The sequence below is a fragment of the Capra hircus genome, chromosome 7 (genome assembly GCF_001704415.2).
Source record: "Capra hircus breed San Clemente chromosome 7, ASM170441v1, whole genome shotgun sequence".
In the NCBI taxonomy this organism is placed as follows: domain Eukaryota; kingdom Metazoa; phylum Chordata; class Mammalia; order Artiodactyla; family Bovidae; genus Capra; species Capra hircus.
Window position 1 is genome coordinate 20044807 of NC_030814.1, and position 25313 is coordinate 20070119.

General features: G+C 37.5%; 1 protein-coding gene across 1 annotated transcript in view; it reads right to left on the reverse strand.

Moving 5' to 3' along the window:
• Positions 1 to 25313, reverse strand: part of ADGRV1 (adhesion G protein-coupled receptor V1) — a 542844-nt gene that overhangs the window by 172975 nt on the left and 344556 nt on the right. Inside the window, exons 84-85 of the mRNA XM_018050044.1 lie at positions 14529 to 14645; positions 4197 to 4375 (exon numbers count right to left, since the gene is read on the reverse strand). Coding sequence (XP_017905533.1) covers positions 4197 to 4375; positions 14529 to 14645 — 296 coding nt within the window. The remainder of the gene's footprint in view (positions 1 to 4196; positions 4376 to 14528; positions 14646 to 25313) is intronic.

The following is a 25313-nucleotide window of genomic DNA, read 5'->3' on the forward strand; positions in this document are numbered from 1 at the left end:
CTACAGGAATAAAATTGGAAAATTCACAAATATGTGGAAATTAAACAATACACTCCTAAGCAACCAATGAGTCAAAGAAGAAATCAAAAGGGAAATTTAAAAAAAAACTTAAAAATGGAAAACAATATACCAAACTCATGGGATGCTGTAAAAGCAATTCTAAGATAAAGTTTATAGTGATAAAAGCTTACATGAGGAAAAAAGAAAGATCTCAAAGAAACAATCTAAACCTCAAGGAACTAGAAGCCCAAAGTTAGCAGAAGGAAGGAAATAATAAAGATCACAAACTGTTGGTGGGAATGCAAATTGTTACAATCACTATAGAAAATGGTATGGAGGTTCCTCATAAAGTTAAAAATAGAACTATTATAAGATCCAATCCCACCTCTGGGTATACACACAGATTTCCTGAAGAAATCAGGACTGTGAAGAGATATCTGCACCCCCATGTTCATAGCAGTGTTATTCACAGTAGCAAAGATATAGAAACAACATAAGAATCTGTCTATGAATGAATGGATAAATATGTGAGATATATATTACAATATATACAATACACTACAATATCATTCAGTCACAAGAAAGGAAATCCTCCATGTGCAACAACACGGAGAGATCTTAAGGGCATTATACTAAGTGAAATAATTTAGACAGAGGATATATAACCGTATTTATATGAGGAATGTTAAAAAAGTTGAACTGATAGAAACAGAGATTAGGATGGTGGCTGCTATGACCCAAGGATGGGAAAAGTGGAGAGATGTTGGTCAAAAGGCACAAACTGCTAGTTATAAATAAGTTCTGGGGATCCAATGCATAGCATGGTGGCTATGTTTAACAATAATATGTTATGTACTTGCAAGTTGTTAAAAGAAAAAACCTTAAATGTTCTTACCACACACACACATACACACAAGTAATTATGTGAGGTGATGGACGTGTTAACCAATCTTATTGTGATAATTCACAACAGATGTGAGTATCAAATCATCAAATTGGATACCTTAAACTTATAAAATTATATATGTGAACTATATCTCCATAAAGCTGTGGAAATTTATTTTAAATAAATAAAATAAATACACAGTACCTAGCACATAGTAAACAAAGCAAATAAGATAAACAGAGTAAATAAAAAAAGAAAAATTAGATGAAACCTAAAAATAAAAATAAAATGAGCAATGAGATCGCAAATAAAAGCACAACTGAGAATATCAAGAAGTCAAAAGTTGAACTCGGGAAAAAACAACAATATTCACAGGAGACTGATCAACAGATAAAAAGTGAGAGAAGATACTAATTATTAATATCAAGAATGAAAAAAAGATTCATTCCTACAAACACTAAAAAAATTTGAATAGGTAGATGAAATATAAACATTCCTAGAAAAAAAGACAATTTATCAAACTGACCCAGAAAGAACTGCATACAGAAAATATGAATAGTTCTATATGTTTAAAAGAAAATGAATCTGTAATTAAAAGTCTTCCTGCAAAGAAAACATGAGGCCTAGCTGGCTTCATGTATGACTTCTTCAAAAATAATAAAGAAGAAATAACACTAAACTTGTAAACTTTTTCAGCTAATAGGAAAAGAGAGATCACTTCCTGGTTTTATGTAATTATCATAATCTTGGTTCCAAGATTTGACAAAAGCCTTGTAACAACTTGAATACATCAATGCGTTAGAGATCTACTTAGGGAAAATTCTTAACTAAAAATGTTTTATTACTATGAACAACTGAACAACAGATGTCCTACTATTTTACAACCACAAATCCTATCATCCCCAGAGGAAAGGCATGTTTTTAAATGATTATATAAGCATAAAATATTTTACATAAATATTTTTTGAAAATAATATAGTAATTATTCTTTCTACATTGAGATTAAATACTAAAAATACAAATTTTTTAAAATCTGGAATAAATTCACATGAATATTATATGTGAATGAAGAAGCTAAATAACCTATACTAACCAAACAAAGTTTCAATAATCCTATAATATTAAGATTGCATAAAAGGTTAATATATTTTACATTTCATTTATTATAGCTGAGTTGGTAATAAAGAACTTTCTGCAAAAGCCTCAGAGGCTAATATTTTAAGACTGAGTTGATTTGGACATTCTTGTATAAACAGTTTATTTTTCTCTTTAAAAATCCTTTTAGAAGCATCAAGAGGGAGTTTCTTTCTAATTAACATCTCTTGCATTGGGTCCCCTTTATCCAGGCGGGTGTATCCGCATGTGATGCTAGAACTGCCACCAAATAACCCCGTCTTGCCAGGGAGCTCATGAAAGAGAGGCTGCCGGCCCCCAGGACTGGTCTCATGGCTACGCTGCATTTTACAAAGAAAGATGCAGGACTTTCTGAAATTAATCCTGGCAGTCCAAGATTTAAATTAATGCCAGGAGTAGTAAAGGTCATAATGAACTTATTTACAAACCAGAGGGAGAGTCACAGATGTAGAAAACAAACTTGGTCACAAGGGGGTGGGGGAGGGGAGGGTTAAACTGGGCGACTGGGACTGACATATACACACTGCTGTATATAAAGCAGATAACTAATAAGAACCTGCTGTACAGAACAGGAAACTCTACTCAATACTCTATAATGCTCTATCCAGGAAAAGAATTTTTTTAAAAAAGAGGGCATATATATATACATATATATATGTATGTACGTATAACTGATTCACTTGGCTGTACACCTGAAACTAATACAACATGGCAAATCAACTATATTCTAATCTATTTATTTTATATTTTAAAAACATCTAGTTATATATTTGGCTGTGTTGGGTCTTAGTTGTGGCGTATGGGATCTGTAGCTGCAGCATGTGAACTCTTAGCTGGGAGAGGTGGGATCTACTTCCCTGACCGGGGACTGAACCCAGGCCCTCTGCATTGGGAGCATGAAGTCTTAGCCACTGGACCACCAGGGAAGTCCCTCCAATAAAAAATTTTTAAATGTCATGATATAATTGGGAAAAGACACAACTACTCCTTTCTAGAAGATTAGGCTTTAAGAATTGTATATGTACAGAATATACTACTATATTTTAATAAATTGTTGTAATACTACAAATTAATGCGCATAAAGGAATCTTACTGAATTTAAATAAAAAGACAAAATTACTATATATTGTATCTCAAGAGGTATGTGTGTATTACATAGTTAATATCCTTTGGTCAAATGGGGTGCAGGATATCAGTATGTGACTACCCATGTGTGAAGTGTATCTGCACACGTGGATAACAAGCATTGATTAAGTATATAATGGATGATTACAACTAATCATAGGCAAAAATAACATTAAATAACTTCTGCTTATATAGTACTTTCACTTTAAAAGAATTTTCACATCTATCACCTAATTATTTTCTTCACGATAACCTGTGAGATAAAGAGGTTACTACAGTCTTCATAAGATTGCAACTAGGTTAATTCTTTCTCATTCACAAATGTTACTTTGTCCTCTGAATCTTCATGACACCAAGGGAGTTGACTAACCTTTATTATCATAAAGGTTTTTTTGAAGGGGTTGAGTGGTCCTCAAAGTTGTGAGATACCAGATTCAGGATTAAGACATGCATACACATGCATGTATAAAGATCTGTTAGATTTCAAAACTACACTGAACTTTAATAAGAATCTATCAGAAGGACCTAGTTGACCACGGCTCCTTCCCATGTACTCTTGCAGCCACTCTCCATTCACTCTGACATAGTCTTTTTGTATTCAGGCATCTTATGGATGATGGTACCTGCCAAACTCTGCTCCCCCTCCCAAAAGCATCAGACTCCTTAGACAATGCGCCACTCTCCAAATTTTCCAGATTAAATTCTTGATCAAAATTTTCATAGTTCCCTGATTGCACTGGGTATCTTTGGTTTGTCACAATCTAACAAACTATCCTATAGTAAGGTATCAATATAAATGGCCATGAACTGTTTGATATATCAACCCACGTGAGGAAACGGCATCTATCGAAGGGACTCAAGAGGCAACAGTTCTTTATTTAAAGAAAGAATTAGAGGAAGGAGAGATATAGATGGTGTGGCAGGAAGACAAAGGTCTTCGTGGTCCCTCTTCAGTCGGAACCCCCAGTCAGCGGCTCCCACCATCTATCAGTAGAGTTGCCGGGGTACACAAAGGCTGAGGAGGAAGTGTGCACTCCCTGGGTGTACTTACAGGTCACTGTGGATGAGTCCATAGATCTGTGGCATGCTCTGATGATAGACTGCTCTCAAAACAACTATGAGGAGGATCACCACTAAAGCTGGGAGTCCCCAGCTCAGAAGGAGAAACAGCAGATAGCGCCTTTCTGTGTGTTCATCATTCATCACCAGCACGTACCAGAAATTCACAGACTAAGGAAGAAAACAGAACACAAAATGAGCAGGTCTGATGGTGCAGGACACACGCTCACATGGCTTAGACGTGAAGAGTTACTGACCAACAAAGGGCCGGGATCTACTCAATGATTAAAGTTCTGACTTGATTTTTTAATTAGTTCACACATTCATTTTTTTCCATACAAGAAATTCAGGGTATCCTCAAAGTCTGCAAATGTTAGGAAATACTTAGTGTATTTACGTTACTTTACATTTTGCTTCATTTGTTTTTATTTACTCTCAGTTATAATCAACTGTCATTGTTCTGTAAATGTGTGCTTGAAGAAACCCACGCTGATGTTCAAACCTACTTTCCATGTGAACGGCCTCGTGAGGATGATGAAGTAAATGGTCCTTTGTTCCAGACTTTTAAACAATTTTTTACTTATTGAGAGCTGATCAGGTGGTAGAATCAGACACCATTCCAGGGAATGGGGAAATGTGATCACAGCCCCAGGTCTCAGTCCCCAGTGGAAGACAGGCAAGTAAACAAGGAAAGTTTGCACAGAGAAAAATGTACTGTGATGGGCTAGGTTTTATGGCCATTTTTCTTTCTCAATTTATACTCTCTTTTTCATTCATTCACTTGATAAACATTACTGAGAGCATACTAAATTTCAAAGGCACTGGGACTAGAACAGTAGCAGAGATGACAAAGGTATTTACTTTCTTGAATCTTCCTTTCCAGACAGAAGGAATCTGAGGCCTAGAAATGTTACTCTTGGTCCCAAATCACACCTAGCCATGTATGGAAGTCAAATCTTGAACTTATATATTCTGCCTTCTAGTGTTCTTTTTCCATGAGAATACTTATGTTTAATTATCATTTATTACAGAAACAATATTGAAAGTTATCTCATACGTATTTCACCCAATGACACTTATCCACTAGCTAAACCCCCTTGCTCAGCTTCATATGGCAGAGAGTGTGGGTACAGACTAATCATATATATACGTTTTTATATGTTAAAGGAGTAACTTGGGCAAGTGACGACAATCCCAGTGCTTCAGTTCTTTATGTACGCAACAAAGTTATAAAGATTACATAAGACACTATATACAAAGTGCTAAGCACATAGTCATCACTGGAAAATGGGATCGCCTCACTTAAATCCCCCATTAAGATGTCAGACGGTGTGAAAGACAAAAGATAAATAGTTAAAGAACAAAAGTACGCAGTGATACAATGGAAACTCTTCTATGTGAAAAACAACATGCCTAATGTTCCTGGGAAGGTTTTCAGATGTTTTACTGAGGCTTCCAAGTAAGATTCTATCTGGACCAAATTAGCCGTGGGGGATTAGTATTGACTGGCCTAAAGCAGGAAAGGATAAAAATGTTTGGTTACTTGCAGATTTTTGTGTCTGAATTTTATGTCCTGTCAGCACTCCGTATCTTTGTGTACATCTGCTTATATCTGTAAGTATGAAGCCTGTTTTGAGTTGTTGCTTATGTAAATTTGTTCTGAGTTTTGTTTTTTTTTTTTAATGGTCCAAGAGGCTTTTTTCCTCCTTTCTATTATTAGTTAGGTGGTGGTGGTTTACTCCCTAAGTCGTGTAGCCTGCCAGGCTCATCTGTCCATGGGATTCTCCAGGCAAGAACTGGCATGGGTTGCCATTTCCTTCTTCAGAGGATCTTCCTGACCCACAAATCAAACACGCGTCTCCTACATTACAGGCAGATTTCTTTACCAACTGAGCTACGAAGGAAGTCCTTAGTGAAGGGACATGACCCAAACAGGTGGGACTGGACCAAGTGTCTGAGGCTAGAGTGGTCGATACTGTCTGTTTAAAGAATGAAAATTCATGCCAAGTAAGGATGACTACAGTTGGTGAAGTCGCTCAGTTGTGTCCGACTCTTTGCGACCCCATGGACTAGCCCACCAGGCTCCTCCGTCCATGGGATTCTCCAGGCAAGAATACTGGAGCGGGTTGCCATTTCCTTCTCCAGGGGATCTTCCCAACCCAGGGATGGAACCCAGGTCTCCCGCATTAGAGGCAGATGCTTTAACCTCTTAGCCACCAGGGAAGGATGACTAACCCATTCCCAAAATAAAAGTATGGGTCATTTATTTTAAATAGACATTGTATATATCCTTATAACAGGGTAACTCGGTGGCGCAGTTGGCAGAAGATTCAGGAAAGGGAGTACAGACCGGTAAATGACTTTTGAGTTAATTCATCATGATAAAGATCAGGGCATTTCCAAAATGTCCACTTTTACACAGATGAGCATTAGTTCATCAGTTAGAATCACTGAACCTTTCAGCAGCTGTCTGACCTTTACCTGAGACAAATGCAATTGCGCTGTCAGATTTATACATGCAACGCTTCTGCTCCAAAGAGCTCAAGGAACAGTGTTCTTGAATACTCAGGACAGAATTCAAGAATACAAGAATTCAGAACAGAATACAAGAACAGAATTCTTGAATGCTCAGCTAAGCAAATCCAGCTCCGAATGTCATGAGCTTTTGTCAGTTATAAAAAAAAAAATCCCTTTCTTTCTTGAAAGAATCCAATCATTAAGGTCTACCCGAAGGACAGTATTTACCATTGTGTGACTTTTTATTTATTGCGGTTAAAGAGTGGAAACATCATGTTATGAAACAACATTTAATTATTCTGGGACGTAGTACATGGCCTAAATCTAAGAGTTGTTTTGACTAACTCACTTTAAGTTTTCCTTGAATTTTAAATATTTTAATATGGCATGTATGGGAGGTACGCTCTGGAGAGTCTGCCCAGGTCATCAGCCCTCTCTCTCTGAACCCTGTCTCTCTCCTCACAGCCTCCCACCCGCCGCCAACACACGCAGGATATGCTCATGACCCTGCCCTTCTGCCAAAGCTGTGGATCCGGAGAAGCCTGACCCAGGCTGGACCACTTATCTGGCATTGAATGCCCTGAAATTTTGTGAGAGTCTAAGCTGGCTGACTTAAAAAAAGAAAACATATGAACTTTAGAGGTGAGAGTAGCAAAAAGCACCGTGGAGAGAGTGTAGAGAACGGACAATGCCGTCCATGCCTGCTCGCAGCTCCCTGAAGTCCAACGGTGCTCACACAGCATGGGTTCAGTGAGCTAGCCTATATGCTTACTCTCCCTTCTGTGATTTGAATGTTTGCTTAAATTTAGGTTCCTTCATTGTTCTAACAATTTGAGATACGTGTTGCTTTTCTGGAGCATTTGTGCTAAAATTTCCAGTTACTTCCATTCTCTACAATAAGGTGGGAGGGGAACATTTGAGATATATTCCTTTCCTTGTAATCATGGCTCCTCCGTTGTATTCGAAAGAGTATCAAGAGACCATTACCTTTGCATGATATTTTTATGTTGACAGATATATAGCATATGTGCCTCAGTATCTCTGTTTAACCACTGTTAGAACAAAAAAGTTATGAAAATTCAATATAAGTTAGAGGTGTTATTCTCACCAACATGCTTCATACTGACTGAGAACAGCTTACCGCACATACCTATTTCCTGCTAAAGACCAACTATGAATTGCAACGTCAGTATCTAGGTCTCCAATTACATTTCTAGCTCTAGCTTTAAATATTTTGTTAGAACCATCTTACGGACCATTTCAGGACATCTTATTTAGAGATAAGGAAGCTGAGGTGGTTAGAGAAAAGCATAACTTTTTCATATTTGGGTTATAGAACAAAGCATCTTGTGAAGACTAAGGTTAAGATTAATTTCCATAGAAAGTCATACAAATACTGATGACTTATTATTTACACAAGGCTTATATTTTGTCTTCATTCCTCCCAGCCCAGCTGTATGTGTTAGCGGAGATGCATACTCCTTGTTCAAGCTTGGAGATAACTCACTCTCTCATTTGCCAAAACTAAATGAGAATTTACAAAGGACATTCAGAATACAATGGCTGAAACATACCTGTGAGCCATGGAAAATTAATTGGTGTATACCTTGTAGTACCTAGTAAAATGCTTTGCATACAATCTTTATTGAGAAGCATAAAATAAATGAAGATATATACAATTTCAATATTTAACAATTATCACTGAATTCAGTAAAAACTTCATAATTTGGTTAAGTATTGAGTTTACTCATTTATACGCTACCTTCCCAGAAATAACTGTAGGATTGACTTGAACTCCTAATGAGAAGGGTCAGCCTGTTGTTTAATATTTGATTAATTTTGTTACCAGAAACCTTGCATTGATATATAACATCAAGTTTTGTCACAGATCATGGATGCTATTAATTTTGTTATTGCCATTGGTTCTTAGTCATTCTTTTCAGACGAGAATCTGAGAAATGTTATCATGTGTCCTTGTTCCAGTTATCCTTCCTTTTAACAGTTTTTACAAGGCTTTGTGAAGATTGGAGAATTCAGTATTTCCTGGGTATGTCATTTTATCTTGATAATTACCAGCCTGTTGCCCTTAATACCTTTGATGTTCCCTCAAATTAAATCAATGATGAAGGAAAAACACAGCTAATATTAGCTTTTCCCTTCCTGTTGTTATGTTCTGGCACTAAGTAGTCTTTCTACCAAGGAATAAATCTATGTACATTTGGTTCTTCATAACCTGATTTTACAGAGAAATTAAAGTACAAGAGGTGAATGCTCAAGAACAACTGTGAAATGATTTCTAACTTTATTCTACTATTTAAACATGTTCTTCAAGTAAGCTGTAGTTTCAAAATAAAACATTATATTTTTGATTAAGCTGTGTCCCTCAGCATGAAATGAAGAGATTGCAAGGACAATCCAGGCGCGGATATTAACTGAAGCATTTTTTAATACAATTTAACTTGGTGATAGGAAATGATCCTAACACTGGGCCAAATGAATACACAGGCAAAATTAAGTTCCTACTTACCTATATTATATATTTATATCTCAAATAATTTACTTGTGATTTATTTCCTGCAAAGATTAACTCATGGTCTGGCCACCCATCTGGTAACATGTTTCATGTAGATGTTAAGAGCAAAGACATTAGTTCTAGGAATTTATTTCATGGATATTCTATAAGTAAATAAATATTCAGAGTCCAAGGATGTTCAAGGAAATCTTGTTTATAAAGTAATTGGAAATAACCAGAACTTCATCACTAGGAGACTGGAAAAATAAATTATGGAATAACCATATTATAGTATAGAAAAGAAAGTGTATCAGGATGGGATAAATTTATATATATATATACACATACTGTATACAAACATATATAGACTATACACACACACACAAACACACATATGTGCTTCTTTATATATTTATAAATATTTATATATTTGTGGAATATATCTGGAGGCATACGCAGGATATGATTAACAGTGTTTACCTTCAGGAGTAGGGTGAGGGTAGAGCAGAGGGTGGAAAGCATACGAAAGAAGGAGAAATAGACATAACTCGGCTGGTCAAAGGAAGTGGGAAAGTGTTTCAATAATTTCAGAGTGATCTTACATTAAGAGCAAACAGAAGGATAACTCAATTTCCACAGGCAAAGAGGGAGTTTGTGAGTTGTACTCCTCTAAAAAAATTAGCAAAATAATTTGTTACTCTGTTCCTATCATGCACAATATGATTTCCCTGCCAGAGAAGAGGGGAGCTGAAAGAAAAAGTCAGGAAAGGGGAAAACTCCACCAGCTCTGGAGCCGGCTATGCACCGTGCGTGCACTTCAGTAAAGAGGTTAGAGGTTATCGGTTTGATCAGCTTTGCAGCTCGTGTCTGCCTCATTCTGTCAGCCTTCTCTTTCCCCTGTATCAAGCTAATTCTCTTTTGCAAAACAAAGATGTGAATAATATTGGAAAAAGAGTTTTCAACATGTGCCTATGTATTTTCCTAGCCATTAATATGGTAAATTAACACATACGGAGTGGGCCGTCCATCCCAAGAACTGCTACTCCAAGCTCTCTCCATGTATTCATCTGTTTTTCCACAGTCCTCAAAGACAGGTACCATTACTATAAATCTACAGATCTAGTCATTCGGTAAGAAAAATCTAGGCTCGGAGAAGTTATGTAACATGTTCAACTACAAAACTGTTCTTTACTCTAAAACAGAATCCAATTTTACTACAATGTACTAAAATTATGATATAAAAGTAAAGCAACTCTCTAAGATAAATTCATTTAAATCCATTTATTCTAAGAGTGCAGATAGAATGCAGATCAAAATAAATAGTCCTTACATGCTGAGCCCAATGATTAAGTTAGTAATTAACCTTTTATCAGTATAAGCTGTACACACACATACATATATCAAATTCTCTAGTTGCTATATGAAGTAGAATTATTAAAATGTTAATATTCTTTCAGCTATTTCAACTTTGTTCAACTAATAAGACTGGATAGTCTAATCTTTTATGTAATGTTTTTTAAAAAAATTTTAGCTTTAAAAAGATTTTAGCAGACGGTATTTTATAAACAGGAAAATACAGGTTAGTAAAGCAACAACCTTTGACCACAAAGTAACTCATTAGAGGTAACCTACCTAGAATGAGAAGTTACTGAATTTTTCCCTTGTGGTCATACCACAAACCATGAAAAATGTGTGGTATACCACCTAAAGCACATTAAACTTCCCTGGTACTTTAAACAGTTTTCCTAAGCCATCAGCCATGCAGAAATGTAATTAGCTTGTTAAATATGCATCAGCCACAATCATATTTACTCAAAACGTGAAGACATACAGAATACACTAATCTCTATTAAATTGGGTGAAGATTTATATGTGATCCTATTAACACTCCCCTAAAGCAGATGACACCACCCTATGGCAGAAAGTGAAGAGGAACTAAAAAGCCTCTTAATGAAAGTGAAAGAGGAGAGTGAAAAAGTTGGCTTAAAGCTCAACATTCAGAAAATGAAGATCATGGCATCTGGTCCCATCACTTCATGGGAAATAGATGGGGAAACAGTGGCTGACTTTATTTTTGGGGGCTCCAAAATCACTGCAGATGGTGACTGCAGCCATGAAATTAAAAGATGCTTACTCCTTGGAAGAAAAGTTATGCTCAACCTAGACAGCATATTAAAAAGCAGAGACATTACTTTGCCAACAAAGGTCTGTCTAGGCAAGGCCATGGTTTTTCCAGTGGTCATGTAGGGAGGTGAGAGTTGGACTGTGAAGAAGGCTGAGTGCCAAAGAATTGATGCTTTTGAACTGTGGTGTTGGAGAAGACTCTTGAGAGTCCCTTGGACTGCAAGGAGATCCAACCAGTCTGTTCTGAAGGAGATCAGCCCTGGGATTTCTTTGGAAGGAATGATGCTGAAGCTGAAACTCCAGTACTTTGGCCACCTCATGAGAAGCGTTGACTCATTGGAAAAGACTCTGATGCTGGGAGGGATAGGGGGCAGAAGGAGAAGGGGATGACAGAGGATGAGATGGCTGGATGGCATCACTGACTCAATGGACGTGAGTCTAAGTGAACTCCGGGAGTTGGTGATGGACAGGGAGGCCTGGCGTACTGCGATTCATGTAGTCGCAGAGTCGGACATGACTGAGTGACTGAACTGAACTGAACTGAAAGCAGGAGATCCACCTAAAAGATTATTTGAAAGTCGGTCATTTCCTCCTCTTTGAATATATCTCATCGACTAGATGCTCTCTACTTTCAGACCCAGCTTTATCAACTTTGAAATTTTTATTGGCTATAAAAGTTCTTGATGTGAATAAAAATTTGCTTTCCTAATTTTGACCCATTTCTCCTGGCTCTTCCAAATGAAATTATATAGTCCATTCTTTTCTTTGCCATAACAGCCCTCCAAGTAATTTGTAGACAGCCAGCCTATCTCCGAAAGTTTTTTCCAGGTTAGTTATCTCCAGCTGCCTCCAAGTTTCTTATAGGACTGTCTTTCAGCTTCTCATTGGCTGGTTAATGTTCTTGCTGAAAGTAGCTACAGGGTGCCAAGCTGTTGTAGATTACAATGTAAACATGGCTCCCTCAGCTGTCTGCATACTGTTATTTATGTAACCCAGGCCTGTGTTTCAGTAGTTAACTGTAGTTGATACGGTTTAAGCAATCTGGTCACACATTTGATTGCTACTGAGTTTGGGTTAAATTAAAATTGCAAGATGTTTACATTAGCCCCCATCAGATTATGTCTTGCACTCTCATTTTCAAGCTGTCACAGTACAGTTTCGCTATGTTTGTTCTACCTGTACTCGTAACACCGGCAGCTTATATTTTAGCTAACTTTTCAGCTCTGTATCATCTGCATACCTAATAAAACAGCTTTACTGTGTCTTCATCCAGGTCATTCATCAAAAACTGAATAGGTCAGGGACATGGACAGAGGCCTTCAGCAAACCACTATGGACCTCAGTTCCGGCAGATAAATGACAATACACACAGGATGTATATAAAAAATTCAACTTAGATAAACCGCTAAAGAGGATCAGAGAATCTTGCAAATGTGATTTTAATTTCAGCAAGTATTTGTTTTATGCTGTATAGTTTAGCTTCGCTTTTTAATTGTTTGGTGGGAGGTTGGAGAACACCACAAACCTTCCATAATTAAGACTTCTCAAAGAGTTATAAAACAATAATTCTATGAGGTAGGAATTACTGTCCCCATAATGCAGATTTAGAAACAAAACTTGGAGAGAGTCAATAACTTGATTAAGGTTACAAAGGTAATGACTGAGCCAGAATGCAAACCCAGATGCAGGTCTCTAATTGTTCCAATTAGTTCTATTAACCAAACAGTTTGGTTTTCTTCTCCTTCAAAAGTGAAGTGAAGTGAAGTCGCTCAGTCGTGTCCGACTCTTTGTGACCCCACGGCAGGCTCCTCCATCCATGGGATTTTCCAGAAAACTGGAAAACTGGAGTGGGTTGCCATTTCCTTCTCCATTCGCCTTCAGAGCTAACTATAATGTCATACCTGGGAAAAGATCTCTGCCTTGAGTCTGTATAGTGCTCTCTCTTAATAGAATCTCCTCACTTTCCTCCAAAATTGCCAGATGGTAGAAATCCTACATTCTTCTTATTAAACAAGAAAAAAGAATATGAGAGGGCCTGAATGCATCTGTTTCCATAAAAAAAGTTCACAAGCATACTCAGAAACACATAGGAAACTATTTCTCATGAAAGACTGAACATTACCACCATGTAAAAATCATTTTCAAAGGCAGCATATTTTAGTTGACCTATTGAATTGGTGACATTAATGGCGCTTAAGTGCATCCAATTCTCACATTAGCCTCTTCATCAAGCAAATCAGCACTGGGCAATAGAATCTGGAGTTTGAGTCGGAAAAGGAGTGTTCAAATCTCTCCTCAACGCCTCCCAGCTCCTCAGGAGAGTATGCTGGGTCTCTTTTGTCTTGCTCTGCACTCTCCCAAAGTGATCTCTTCTAAAGCAATGGTACCATTTTCCAACTCTAAGCCAAGAGTCATCTAGCAGGCACCTCTGTTCTGGAATTTACCATTTCACTTCTCTCAGAGTCTCCACTGGAGAGCACAAGAACTACACACTCAGCTTGTCTTTAAAACAAAAAAAGCCCACCATCTTTTGCCAATCTCCAGCGATTACTACTTCAGTTCAAGGCACCGCTATCCATCCATTCACTCACACTGGAAACGTGGGTAAGCAACCTTCTGCACTACTAATAATAAATCTCTAATCCTGAAGTCCTACTTTAAAAACCAATTTTCAGAAGCTGTTCACTTCACTTTGCCCCTTCTGTTCCTCTTCGGTTCACACCACTATGTTCTTCCCCCTGAATCCAGCTAAAGCTGCTTAAATGGCTCCCGTATCAACTCTTTCCTGAGCCCAACTCACTATAACAGGGAGGTTTTCTAAAATTCAAATCTCATCATATCACTCTTTTACTTAAAAATAATTCCATTGACTTCCCCAGGGAAAAAAAATTGAAGTTTCTTACTATGTCTTACAGGACCCACATCACAAGCCTCATCTCCTGCCACTCACTTATGTAACGCTGCTAGACATCTTCCCACTTCCTCAGATTCACTATGCTTTCTAATGCTGTACAGTTTGGAAGGTTTTTCTTACATTGATCTCCTGGGGATGCAGTGATGGACATATGGAATTACTTCCATTTCAGTATAAAGAATATCAGCTATAAAGGCCTCTCCCTTCAGATGCCCTGGAAAGTTGCATGGGGTAGAAGGAGGAAATGAGGTACCAACCTGGATGAGCATCCAGCTAAACTGGCAAAGATACAGGTAATGTGTGACTGCGGCAATGGCTGAACAGCTCTCCTCTGTGAGTTGGGGACTTGCGTATGCAGATGCCAGAAATACAATCTGTAAGAAACAAATACCTTTATTTTTAAATCGTGTTAAAGTCAATCAAGAATATTTTTAAAAATCAATTTTCTTATTTGAATCAATGATTCAATGACTCAAAGGGAAAATAAGTTGATTTGTTGCCCAAACTGAGAGGAACAAGTCATCCTAAAGCAAAAATACATGGGTTTTTATGCTTCTAAGAAAAAAAATTAATGATATGAAATTATGCTACATGCTGTTTTGGACTGTCATTGGAAATTCTCAGAGTAAATCTTGTTCTTATCAAGGATGGACAAAAATCATATGAAATATATTTACTTAAGTAAAAGTGAGAAAATAGAGTGGAAGTACCATTCTTTATGTAAGTCAAACCTCATAGGAGAGGAAAAAAAAAAGAGAGGCAAAATTTCTAAGTTTATTATCATCCGCATCATCTTGTTAGGAAGTAATTCATGTGACAAAATAGACTTAAAATAAATTTTAAATTTCAAACCCCACAGTTACCCTAATTCTTGGATTTTTATTTCAACTGTCTTTAAGTCTGTTCAAAAGTATCCTTCACAGTAAGATCTCTCTTGACTACACTATTGAAAATTATATCCCTTTTTCTTCTTTATTTCCACTCACGTGATCATCTGATTCTTTCTTTTTTTAATAGCACTTGCCACTTTCTAACACGTTCTATAATTTATTTCTTATGTTTCTTGGTCATTTTTAGTCTCACTTATTAGAATGTAATCCCTGTAAAGGCAGAATCACTGAATGTTTTACTCACTGTTGTACCCAACTCACATAGCCCAGTATCTGGAACCTAGTGAGTGAGTGAGTGAAGTCACACAGTCGTGTCCGACTGTTTGCGATCCATGGACTATAGCCCACCAAGCTCCTCCATCCATGGGATTCTCCAGGCAAGAATACTGGAGTGGGTTGCCATTTCCTTCTCCAGGGGATCTTCCTGACCCAGGGATCGAACCCAGGTCTCCTGCATTGTAGGCAGACGCTTTAACCTCTACGCCACCAGGGACATAGTAGGTACTCTTAAATCTTTTATAGGGTTTCCCTGGTGGCTCAGATGGTAAAGCCTGTTCCTTCTCCAGCAGATCTTCTCAACCCAGGATCAAACCAGGGTCTCCTGCACTGTAGGCTGATTCTTTACCAGCTGAGCTATCAGGGAAGTTCATTCTCTTAACACTTTCATCAAAACACTAACAATGAACAATAAACACTAGAAACTGTACTTAAAAAGATTCAAGAGATATAGAACTATGAGATTCAGTCCCCAAAAATGAAAAAAAAAATCAAAATTGTATGTTTTCCTTTTTACAAAGTGGCATCTTTTCATAAAGTCTTTATGAGATTACTTATAAACCTCTCTAATTCAGATCCTATAGTATAGATTGTGTTGAATTTATTCTGTAGTTTTGTCCTGATCACCCTGAATAGTTTGCTAGGGAAAACGACAGCATAAATCAAACTGTAGGCTTCCCTGGTGGCTCAGTAGGTAAAGAATCTGCCTGTAATGCAGAAGACCTGGATTCAACCTCTGGGTCGGGAAGATTCCCTGGAGAAGAGAATGGCCACCTACTCCAGTATTCTTGCCTGGAGAATTCCACAGACTGCGGAGCCTGGCAGGCTATAGTCCACGGGGTTGCAAAGAGTCAGACATGACTGAGAGACTAACATTTTCACCTTTCACTTTTCAAACTGTAATTGAATATGCTTAGTTTTATGCATTCTATGACACTATTTATAAATGGTATATTAATTTAAATGATTCTTATTCTTTTCAATGTCTATTTCTTTGAAACAAATCAGTACAAGTCATTGTTTAAAACTGTATTTACTTTCAAAATACAATTTTAACACCCAAAATTTCATTCTTAAGATACTTCTTCATGTTTTATTATGTTGTAATTTTTTTGTAAATCATAAGACTATTTACAAACCTACCTGTGTAATTACGAACATTCTTCCAGAACGTTCTCTAAGAGAAATGCTTTTTCTCATAATAAGAAAAGATTGATAGATCGATAAGCAGGAGAAGGCTGAGCTCTTAATAAACATTACAAAAACAAGGATGAGCTAAGAATACTTGGAGAACCAGCAATTACACAACATTGGGCCTATCTATAACTAAATTAAAGTGAATTAAAATACAAATTAAACAATGAAAGTAAAATAAAATCTCCTAGCATATTTGGGTCACATATCCTTAAGACACATTACCTAAGAGACAGGAAGTTTACCACTGCTTTTTTACTCAAACACATAGAGATGTCCAGGAAAAAGGGATATTCTCAATTAGTTCTCTGGATACACTAAGTTGAACACCATAGGAGGAAACAATAAATTTTTCAATGGTTCTCCATCATTCAGGTGTTGATTCATTCGGTAAGCAAGTGTTGGGAGTGCCTACTGTCTACAAAGCACTATACTAGCTATGCAAGATGAAGAATTTGATGGCACAAAACAGTGTAAAGCGAGGTGCTACATATTTTCTCTTGGTTTGCATGTGTGTGAGAGCACACGTGCATGCGTGTCACGTACCAATGATGTGAAGTCATTATTGTTTCCATCTCAATTTAGTAAATGATGACAGAGGATCTGATAGGGGAACTGACTTGTTTAAGGCTCATTGAACAAGCATTAAAGTGGGATTCAAATCCTGGTGTTCTGATTTGTAAAACCAGTGTTCTTTCTAGAACATCATGCTGCTGCTCCCCAAGCTATTCAACATCAAGCAGGAGTCCTATCTCAAGTCCTGAAATTCCAGTTTAGTGTTTGTTTCTCAACGTTTTGTAACTCATGGGCCACCACAGGTTCACAATGGCAACAGAGCATAACAACTACGGCAAATATAACATTACTCTTAATTCTATATTGATACAACATATGTACATCTTAACTAAAAGAAAGCTGTATTCCCAAAAGAGAATATCTGATATGTTTTGTTGACAACTTATAAAATTCTTCCTTCTTCTGGTTGATTAGAGCTCTATTATAACAGCTATGGGAGGATATGGGCTTCCCTGGTGGTTCAGCTGGTAAATAATCCACCTGCAATACAGGAGACCTGGGTTTGACCTCTGGGTTGGGAAGATCCCCTGGAGAAGGGAAAGTCTACCCACTCCAGTATTCTGGCCTGGAGAATCCCATGGACTGTATAGTTCATGGGGTCGCAAAGAGTCAGACACGACTGAGCGACTTTCACACACACACAAGGGAGGACATGGAGGACATATATTCTTTCACTTTAAATATATAACACGTGTCTCTTCTAACTTGGGCTAAATAATAACAATTAATAAAAGCTGGTTTTCCTGTAAACTCCATTTCTCAGAACTCCTTTATACACACTCCTGCCACCATCCCCTCCCTTTACCACGCACATTCCCCCTCCTCTCTCTATGACACAGTCTTCCCTCCACTCTCCATCTTACCCAGATCTACTCAGTTTTTACAGAAGCAGCTCAAATTTCACCTATTCTGATCATGACAGACTCCTAGACTTTTCTATTTTTTTGAGTGCTAATAGCACTTGCTAAGTATTTATACTGGGCCAAATGTTGTCTTTTCAAACAGGGAAGTTCCTAGGAGGAAGCAAGACATGCACATACGATGCAATAAAATGTGACAGGTGCTGTAGTGGACGATGGTGTAAAACATCAGGGGAATGCAAAGTCAAGACTGAACAGTTCTGCTTGTGTATGGAAGTCAAAGGAATATTCAAAGAGGAAACAGAATTGCAGTGGCTTGGCCTATACCTTCTCTTCCACAGGACCCTTCATGTTCCAAACCTGCTGCTCTAACTGCACTGATTGCCCTTCTCTAAAACATGTTCGCATCATCTCTCAACTCTTTGTTTCTGTTCGTTGTCTTCTGTGTAGCTTGAATTTTTGTTTGATCTTTCTCTATCAGAAATTATATCCATTTTTCAAGGTGTGGTGGAAATGTCAACTCTATCATATGGCTATTTCTTTCAACCATAAATAACCATTTCAAGCTCTGAATTTTTAAAGGCAGGATTCTGTTATAACAATCAATCCATTTTGCTATCCAATTCTTTAGATTAGAAATTAACTTAAATCTCCTGGAAAACTGTCAACTCCTTAAAGGCAACAATCCAGTAATATTCTGTATTATTATTTTGAATATATTTTTAAGAAGGAAGTATTGCTAAGTATTCAGTATCCCATACAGACTCTATCATGATTTTGAGCATAGTATTTTCTTAAACAGTATTATTGACGTATGATTGACAGACAATAAATGGGACATATATAATGTGTATGATTCAATAAGTTTTGACCTGTGAAACCATCTTCACAATCAAGATAATTAACGTATGCTGCCCCAAGCTTCCTCATGACCTTTGTAGTACCTCCTTGCTCCACCACCACACTGCACATCCTCAGGCAACCTGTTCCTTGTCGCTATACATTAGTTTCATTTACTAGAATTCTATGTTAATGGAAACATATGTACTCTTTTCTCTCTGGTTTATTTTACTCAGCATCATTACTTTGAAATTCATCCAAAATAATGTCTCAATGGTTTATTCTGTTTTTATTGTTGAATAATATTCTAATAACGTGTCCTATCACGTGTTGATGGATATTTGGGTTGTTTCCAGTTTGGGGCTTTTACGGAGAAAAGCTGCTACGAATGTACAAATCTTAGTATGGACATATGCTTTCATTTATCTTGAGTAAATACTTGGGAGAGGAATGGCTGGGCCATATGCTGTGTATTTAATCTTTTAAAAACCTGATTAAGGGACTGGCCTGGTGGTCCAGTGGCTAAGAATTCACCCACCAATGCAGGGAACATGTGTTTAATCCCTTGTCCAGAAAGATTCCACATGCTATATGGTGCAGCTAAGCCTGTGTACCACAAAGACTGAATTCACGATCTAGAGCCATCAAGCTACAGCTACTGTGCCCACACACTGCAACTATGAACTATATACTAACAACTAACTATTAGAGAAATTAAGAAAATAGTCCCCTTTACATCTGCATCAACAAGAATAAAATATCTAGGAACAAATCTAACTAAGGCAATAAAAGACCTGAAATTGAAGAAGACACAAACCGATGGAAAGATATACCATGCTCATGAATTAGAAGAATTAATATTGTTAAAATGACCATACTACTCAAAGCAATCTACAGATTCAAAGCAATGCTTATCAAAATACCCATAACATTTTTCACAAAAGTAGAACAAATAATTCTAAAATTTGTATGAAAACATATAAGACTGTGAATAGCTGAAACAATCTTGAGGAAGAAGAACAAAGTTGGAGGCATCACATTCCTTGATTTCAAACTATACTACAAAGCTACAGTCATCATAGCAGTATAACACTGGCACAAAAACAGACACATAGATTAATGGCCTAGAATACAGAGTCCAGTAATGAATCCACACTTATATGAACAATTAATCTACAACAAATGAGACGAAAATACACACAGGGAAAAGACAGCCTCTTTAGTAAATGGTTTTGGGGAAACCAGTCAGCTACACTCGAAAGAATCAAACTAGGTTACTCTCTCACACTATGCATAAAACTAAATTCAAAAACAGATTAAAGACTTAAATATAAAACCTGAAACCATAAAGTTTCTAGAAGAAAACACAGGCAAGTTCTTTGACAGTGGTCTCAGTAATACATTTCAGTCTCAGTACTTTGGGATGTGTCTCCTCATTTGCAGAGAACAAAAGCAAAAATAAACAAATGAGACTACATCAAACTAAAAATCTTTTGCTTAGTGAAGGAAACTATTGGCAAAATGAAAATGCCGTCTACTAAACAGGGGAAAATATTTGCAAATGATACACTTGATAAGGAATTAACATTCAAAATATATAAAGAGCTCATACAACTCTTCTTCAAATAAAACCAAACAACCTGATTAAAAAATAGGTAGAGGATCTGAATAGACATTTTTCCAAAGACGACATACAGATGGCACATGAAAAGACACTCAACATCATTAATCAAGCTGGGCTGTGCTCAGTTGCTCAGTCATGTCAGCTCTTTGTGTCCACACAGACTGTAATCCGCCAGGCTCCTCTGTCCCTCTGTCTTGCCTGGGGATTCTCCAGGCAAGAATACTGGAGTGGGTTGCCATGCCCTCCTCCAGGGGATCTTCACAACCCAGGGATCGAACCCAGGTTTCCAGCACTGCAGGCAGATTCTTTACCGTTTGAGCCACCAAGGAAGCCCAAGAATACTTTACCAGCTGAGCTACCCAGGATGCCCCATTAATCACGAGGGACATGCAAATCAAAACCACAATGGGATATCACGTCACACTTGTCAGAATGGCTATCAAAAAGACCACAGATAACAAATGTTGGCAAAAAGGTAGAGCAAAAGGAACCCCTGTACACTGCTGATGGGAATGCAAGTTGGTGCAGTCCCTATGGAAAACAGTATGATGGTGCCTCAAAAAATTAAAAATGGAATCACCATGTAACCTACCAATTCCACTAAGGAATGGGCATTAATCCAGGTAAAACAAAAATACTAATTAGAAAAGATATAACAAGACTCTTGAGAGTCCCTTGGAATGCAAGGAGATCCAACCAGTCCATTCTATAGGAGATCAGCCCCGGGTGTTCTTTGGAAGGAACGATGCTAAAGCTGAAACTCCAGTACTTTGGCCACCTCATGCAAAAAGTTGACTCATTGGAGAAGACTCTGATGCTGGGAGGGATTGGGAGCAGGAGGAGAAGGGGACGACAGAGGATGAGATGGCTGGATGGCATCACCGACTTGATGGACTGAGTTTGGGTGAACTCCGGGAGATGATGATGGATAGGAAGGCCTGGTGTGCTGCAATTCATGGGGTCGCAGAGAGTCAGACACGACTGAGCAACTGAACTGAACTGAACTGATGCATCCCTCCGTTCATCACAGCATTATTTACAATAGCTAAGATATGGAAGGAACCTAAGTGCCAATCAATAGATGCATGTGTGTGTGTGAAAGAGATATTGGAATATTACTCAGCCATAGAAGAGAATGAAATCTTGCCATTTACAACATGAATGGACTTAGTTGGTATTATGCCAAGTAAAACAAGTTAGAGGAAGACAAGTACTATATTATTTCACCTGTGCATGGAATATAAAAAAATAAAAATGGCCAAGCATAACAAAACAGAAATAGACCTATATATTCAGAGAATAAACAGGCGGTTGCTAGAGTGGAGGGGAGTGAGTGGAGCAAAGAAGTGGGTGAGGGAGATTAAAAGGCTGTTTACAAACAATGGTTCTACATTTAAAACTTAAGAAAATTTCAGGAAGATGTTTAAAATCATACAGTCTATTTTCAAGGATTCACAGTAACTGATGAAATTCTGTTCATTCTTTCCTCACTAAAGCAAGAGGAACAGGTATCTTCAAAATTCTGTATCACTTTAAAAAGAATTCAAAATTCTGCCTTGTTCCTGACTTGGTCTTGAAAAATTAGCAATCTCATCATCTCTCTACAACCCAGTTCAACTAGTTTAGCAATCTCATTACCTCTCTACAACCCAGTTCAACTAGTTACCTAGTAGGCACAGAGTATCTAGCACTGAGGTGGGCTCTATGGAAGACACTAAGGAGCAGGAGAAATGTTTCCTAACTGGGAACAATGGATTATCTAGAAGCAGAGATGAGATGATCTACACCAAGGCTGAGTCACACACAAGATTCCGTCTCTCTTACTGTTTTCATGCCTTAACCCCAAACTTTTATAAAGTGATCATTCTTTGTTCTGCCAAGGAGGAATAAAGGTATAAAAGAAGACTGAGGCTTACTTCTATTGATGGCAGTAAAATGAAATAGTCAGCATTAATGTTTAGCTCAATTAGCCATTTCATCTGCAGGAAGAGAACATTATTTATAACAGACTATTAATTTTTTAAAGATTGTCTTGATGTGGGCCATTTTTAAAGTTTTTATTCAATTCGCCACAATATTGTTTCTGTGTTATGTTTTGGTTTTTTTGGCCATGAGGCATGTGAGATCATAGCTCCCTGACCAGAGATGGAACCCACGACTAACCTTTTCACTTTCATAGCTATATATATATACTCTATATCTCTCTTTCTCCTTCTCACCATATATATATATTCAATTTTATCCATGAGATGAAATGAAACACCAAACTTTTACATCTACTCATTACTGTATTTTTCATTGAAATAACTACCATAATTATGAATATGTGGTCAGCTCTCCTAATATTTGCAACCATTCAATAGTTAAGATACTGATAGGAATTATGGAGCAGCTGTTGTACAAAGTTCAAGTTTAACAATGCATTATTCTGGAAATGGTTAATCAAGCATGAGTGAATCCCTTCTTTGTCAAAGAAGCTCCGTATCAGAACACCATGTACTTTACTGAGTCACTCCAAACAGTGAATGGAACACACTCTATTTTAAAAACTAAGAGGACTGGGCTGGATGCAGGCTAATGTGCCTTACCACACTGCTCTACAATATCATGATCTTTTTTTTTGTTTGTTTGTTTCATTCTGACTTGTCATTCAAAAGCATCTCAGAATATGTGGGTCAGACTTTAAATCAAATTCAGCCATCATGAGCATAGGTACTTTATGATGCAGAGAACCCCTAGAGTTTCCCTGTCTCGGGGAAAGGCAAGCACTCTCTCTTCTCTACACCCGTCCGTGCATGCTCAATAGCTCAGTCGTGTCCAACTCTTTCTTTGCGACCCCATGGACCATAGTCCACCAGGTTCCTCTGTCCACGGAATTTTGCAGGCAAGAATCCTAAAGGGGGTTGCATTTCCTACTCCAGTTCCTTCTTCTGGCAACCTATTCTGGGATCCCGCTCACCCATTTATTAACTCTACCATCTAAGCCCAATGCATTTTAAATTCAGTTTTTATAGTCATTAAAACAATTTCATGTACATGGTTTTTAAGTTTCAATTGTTTTAGAAGGTTGAGAACAGACCAGCTGTGCTCTAAGGCCTGCCGTGCAGTCATCATCCTGAGATTCTCCTTGCATTCTAGATTCTGAATTCTGTTTTCCTCCTCCTTCCTGTTCTGAAGCACATCTCTAGTAGCTACGTCAGTACACAGAGATCACTTTTTTGAAGACTTGTATGACTGAGGTCTTGTATGACTGTGTTATAAGAACAATTTACAGTCAGAATTCTAAACTTACTAATTTTTGTCCTCTGGTGTTGCTGTTGAGAAGTCTAAGACCATTCTAATCCCCAACATGTGACACTGGGCTGAGGGTTGGGTGGATCCTCTGGAAATCCTTAGCTCTTGTTTTATTACAGTGTTCTGAAATGTCACAGTGATTCCATACTTTGTTTGGTTTTGTTTGCTAAGCATTTTAAGGGCTCTTATGAATCATATTCTACAACTCTGGCCTTTTTTATTATGTATTTCTTTGATAATTTCTTCCTCTCTATTGTCTCTTTTCACACTTTCTAGATCCATTATTAACTAGGTATTGGACCTTCTGGCCTGATTCCTTCTTTCCTTCTTTTTCTAAAAATATATTCTTTTTATTTACTACCCTCTTTGTTCCCCATCTAGCTCATGAAGATACTCGTAAGAAAAAAGTTTGTTCAACATTTTTAAACTTAAAGTCTACCATATATACAGTAGATCTCAGGAATCTTTAATTGCAATTAGACAAAATTTTACATCTCTATATACCCCCTATAAAATCACCATCAAGATCAAGATATATAAATTTCCAACATCTCATAAGGTTCACTTATTTCCCGTCCCAGTTAATACTCAGTAGCTTTAGGAAAATCACCATATACACCTGTATTACCATCAGTTAGTTCTGGCTATTCTTAAACTTCATATGAATTGACTGTAGTATGTACTATTTCATATCTGGTTTATTTCTCTTAACAAATGTTTGTGAGATTCATCTATGTTGTTGCAATAATGTTTCACTCTGTTTTTCATTGCTGTATAGTATTCCACTGAATGAATACACCAAAATGTATCCATTCTACTTCCTATGGACATTTGGGTTATTTACAATTTGGGAATGCTATACTTAAAACTCAACATTCAGAAAACTAACATCATGGCATCCAGTCCCATCACTTCATGGCAAATAGATGGGGAAACAATGGAAACAGTGAGACTTTATTTGGGGAGGGGGGCTTCAAAATCACTGCAGATGGTGACTGTAGCCATGAAATTAAAAGAAACTTGCTCCTTGGAAGAAAAGCTATGACTAACCTAGACAGTATATTAAAAAGCAGAGACATTAATTTGCCAACAAAGATCCACCTGGTCAAAGGTATAGTTTTTCTAGCAGTCATGTATGGATGTGAGAGTCGGACTATAAAGAAAGCTAAGCACTGAAGAATTGATGCTTCTGAACTGTGGTATTGGAGAAGATTCTTGCGAGTCCCTTGGACTACAAGGAGATCCAACCAGTCCATCCTAAAGGAGATCAGTCCTGGGTGTTCATTGGAAGGACTGATGTTGAAGCTGAAACTACGATACTTTGGCCACCTGATGCAAAGAGCTGGCTCATCTGAAAAGACCTTGATGCTGGGCAAGATTGAAGGCGGGAGGAGAAGGGGATGACAGAGAATGAGATGGTTGGATGGCATCACTGACTCAATGGACATGAGTTTGGGTAAACTCTGGAAGTTGGTGATGGACAGGGAG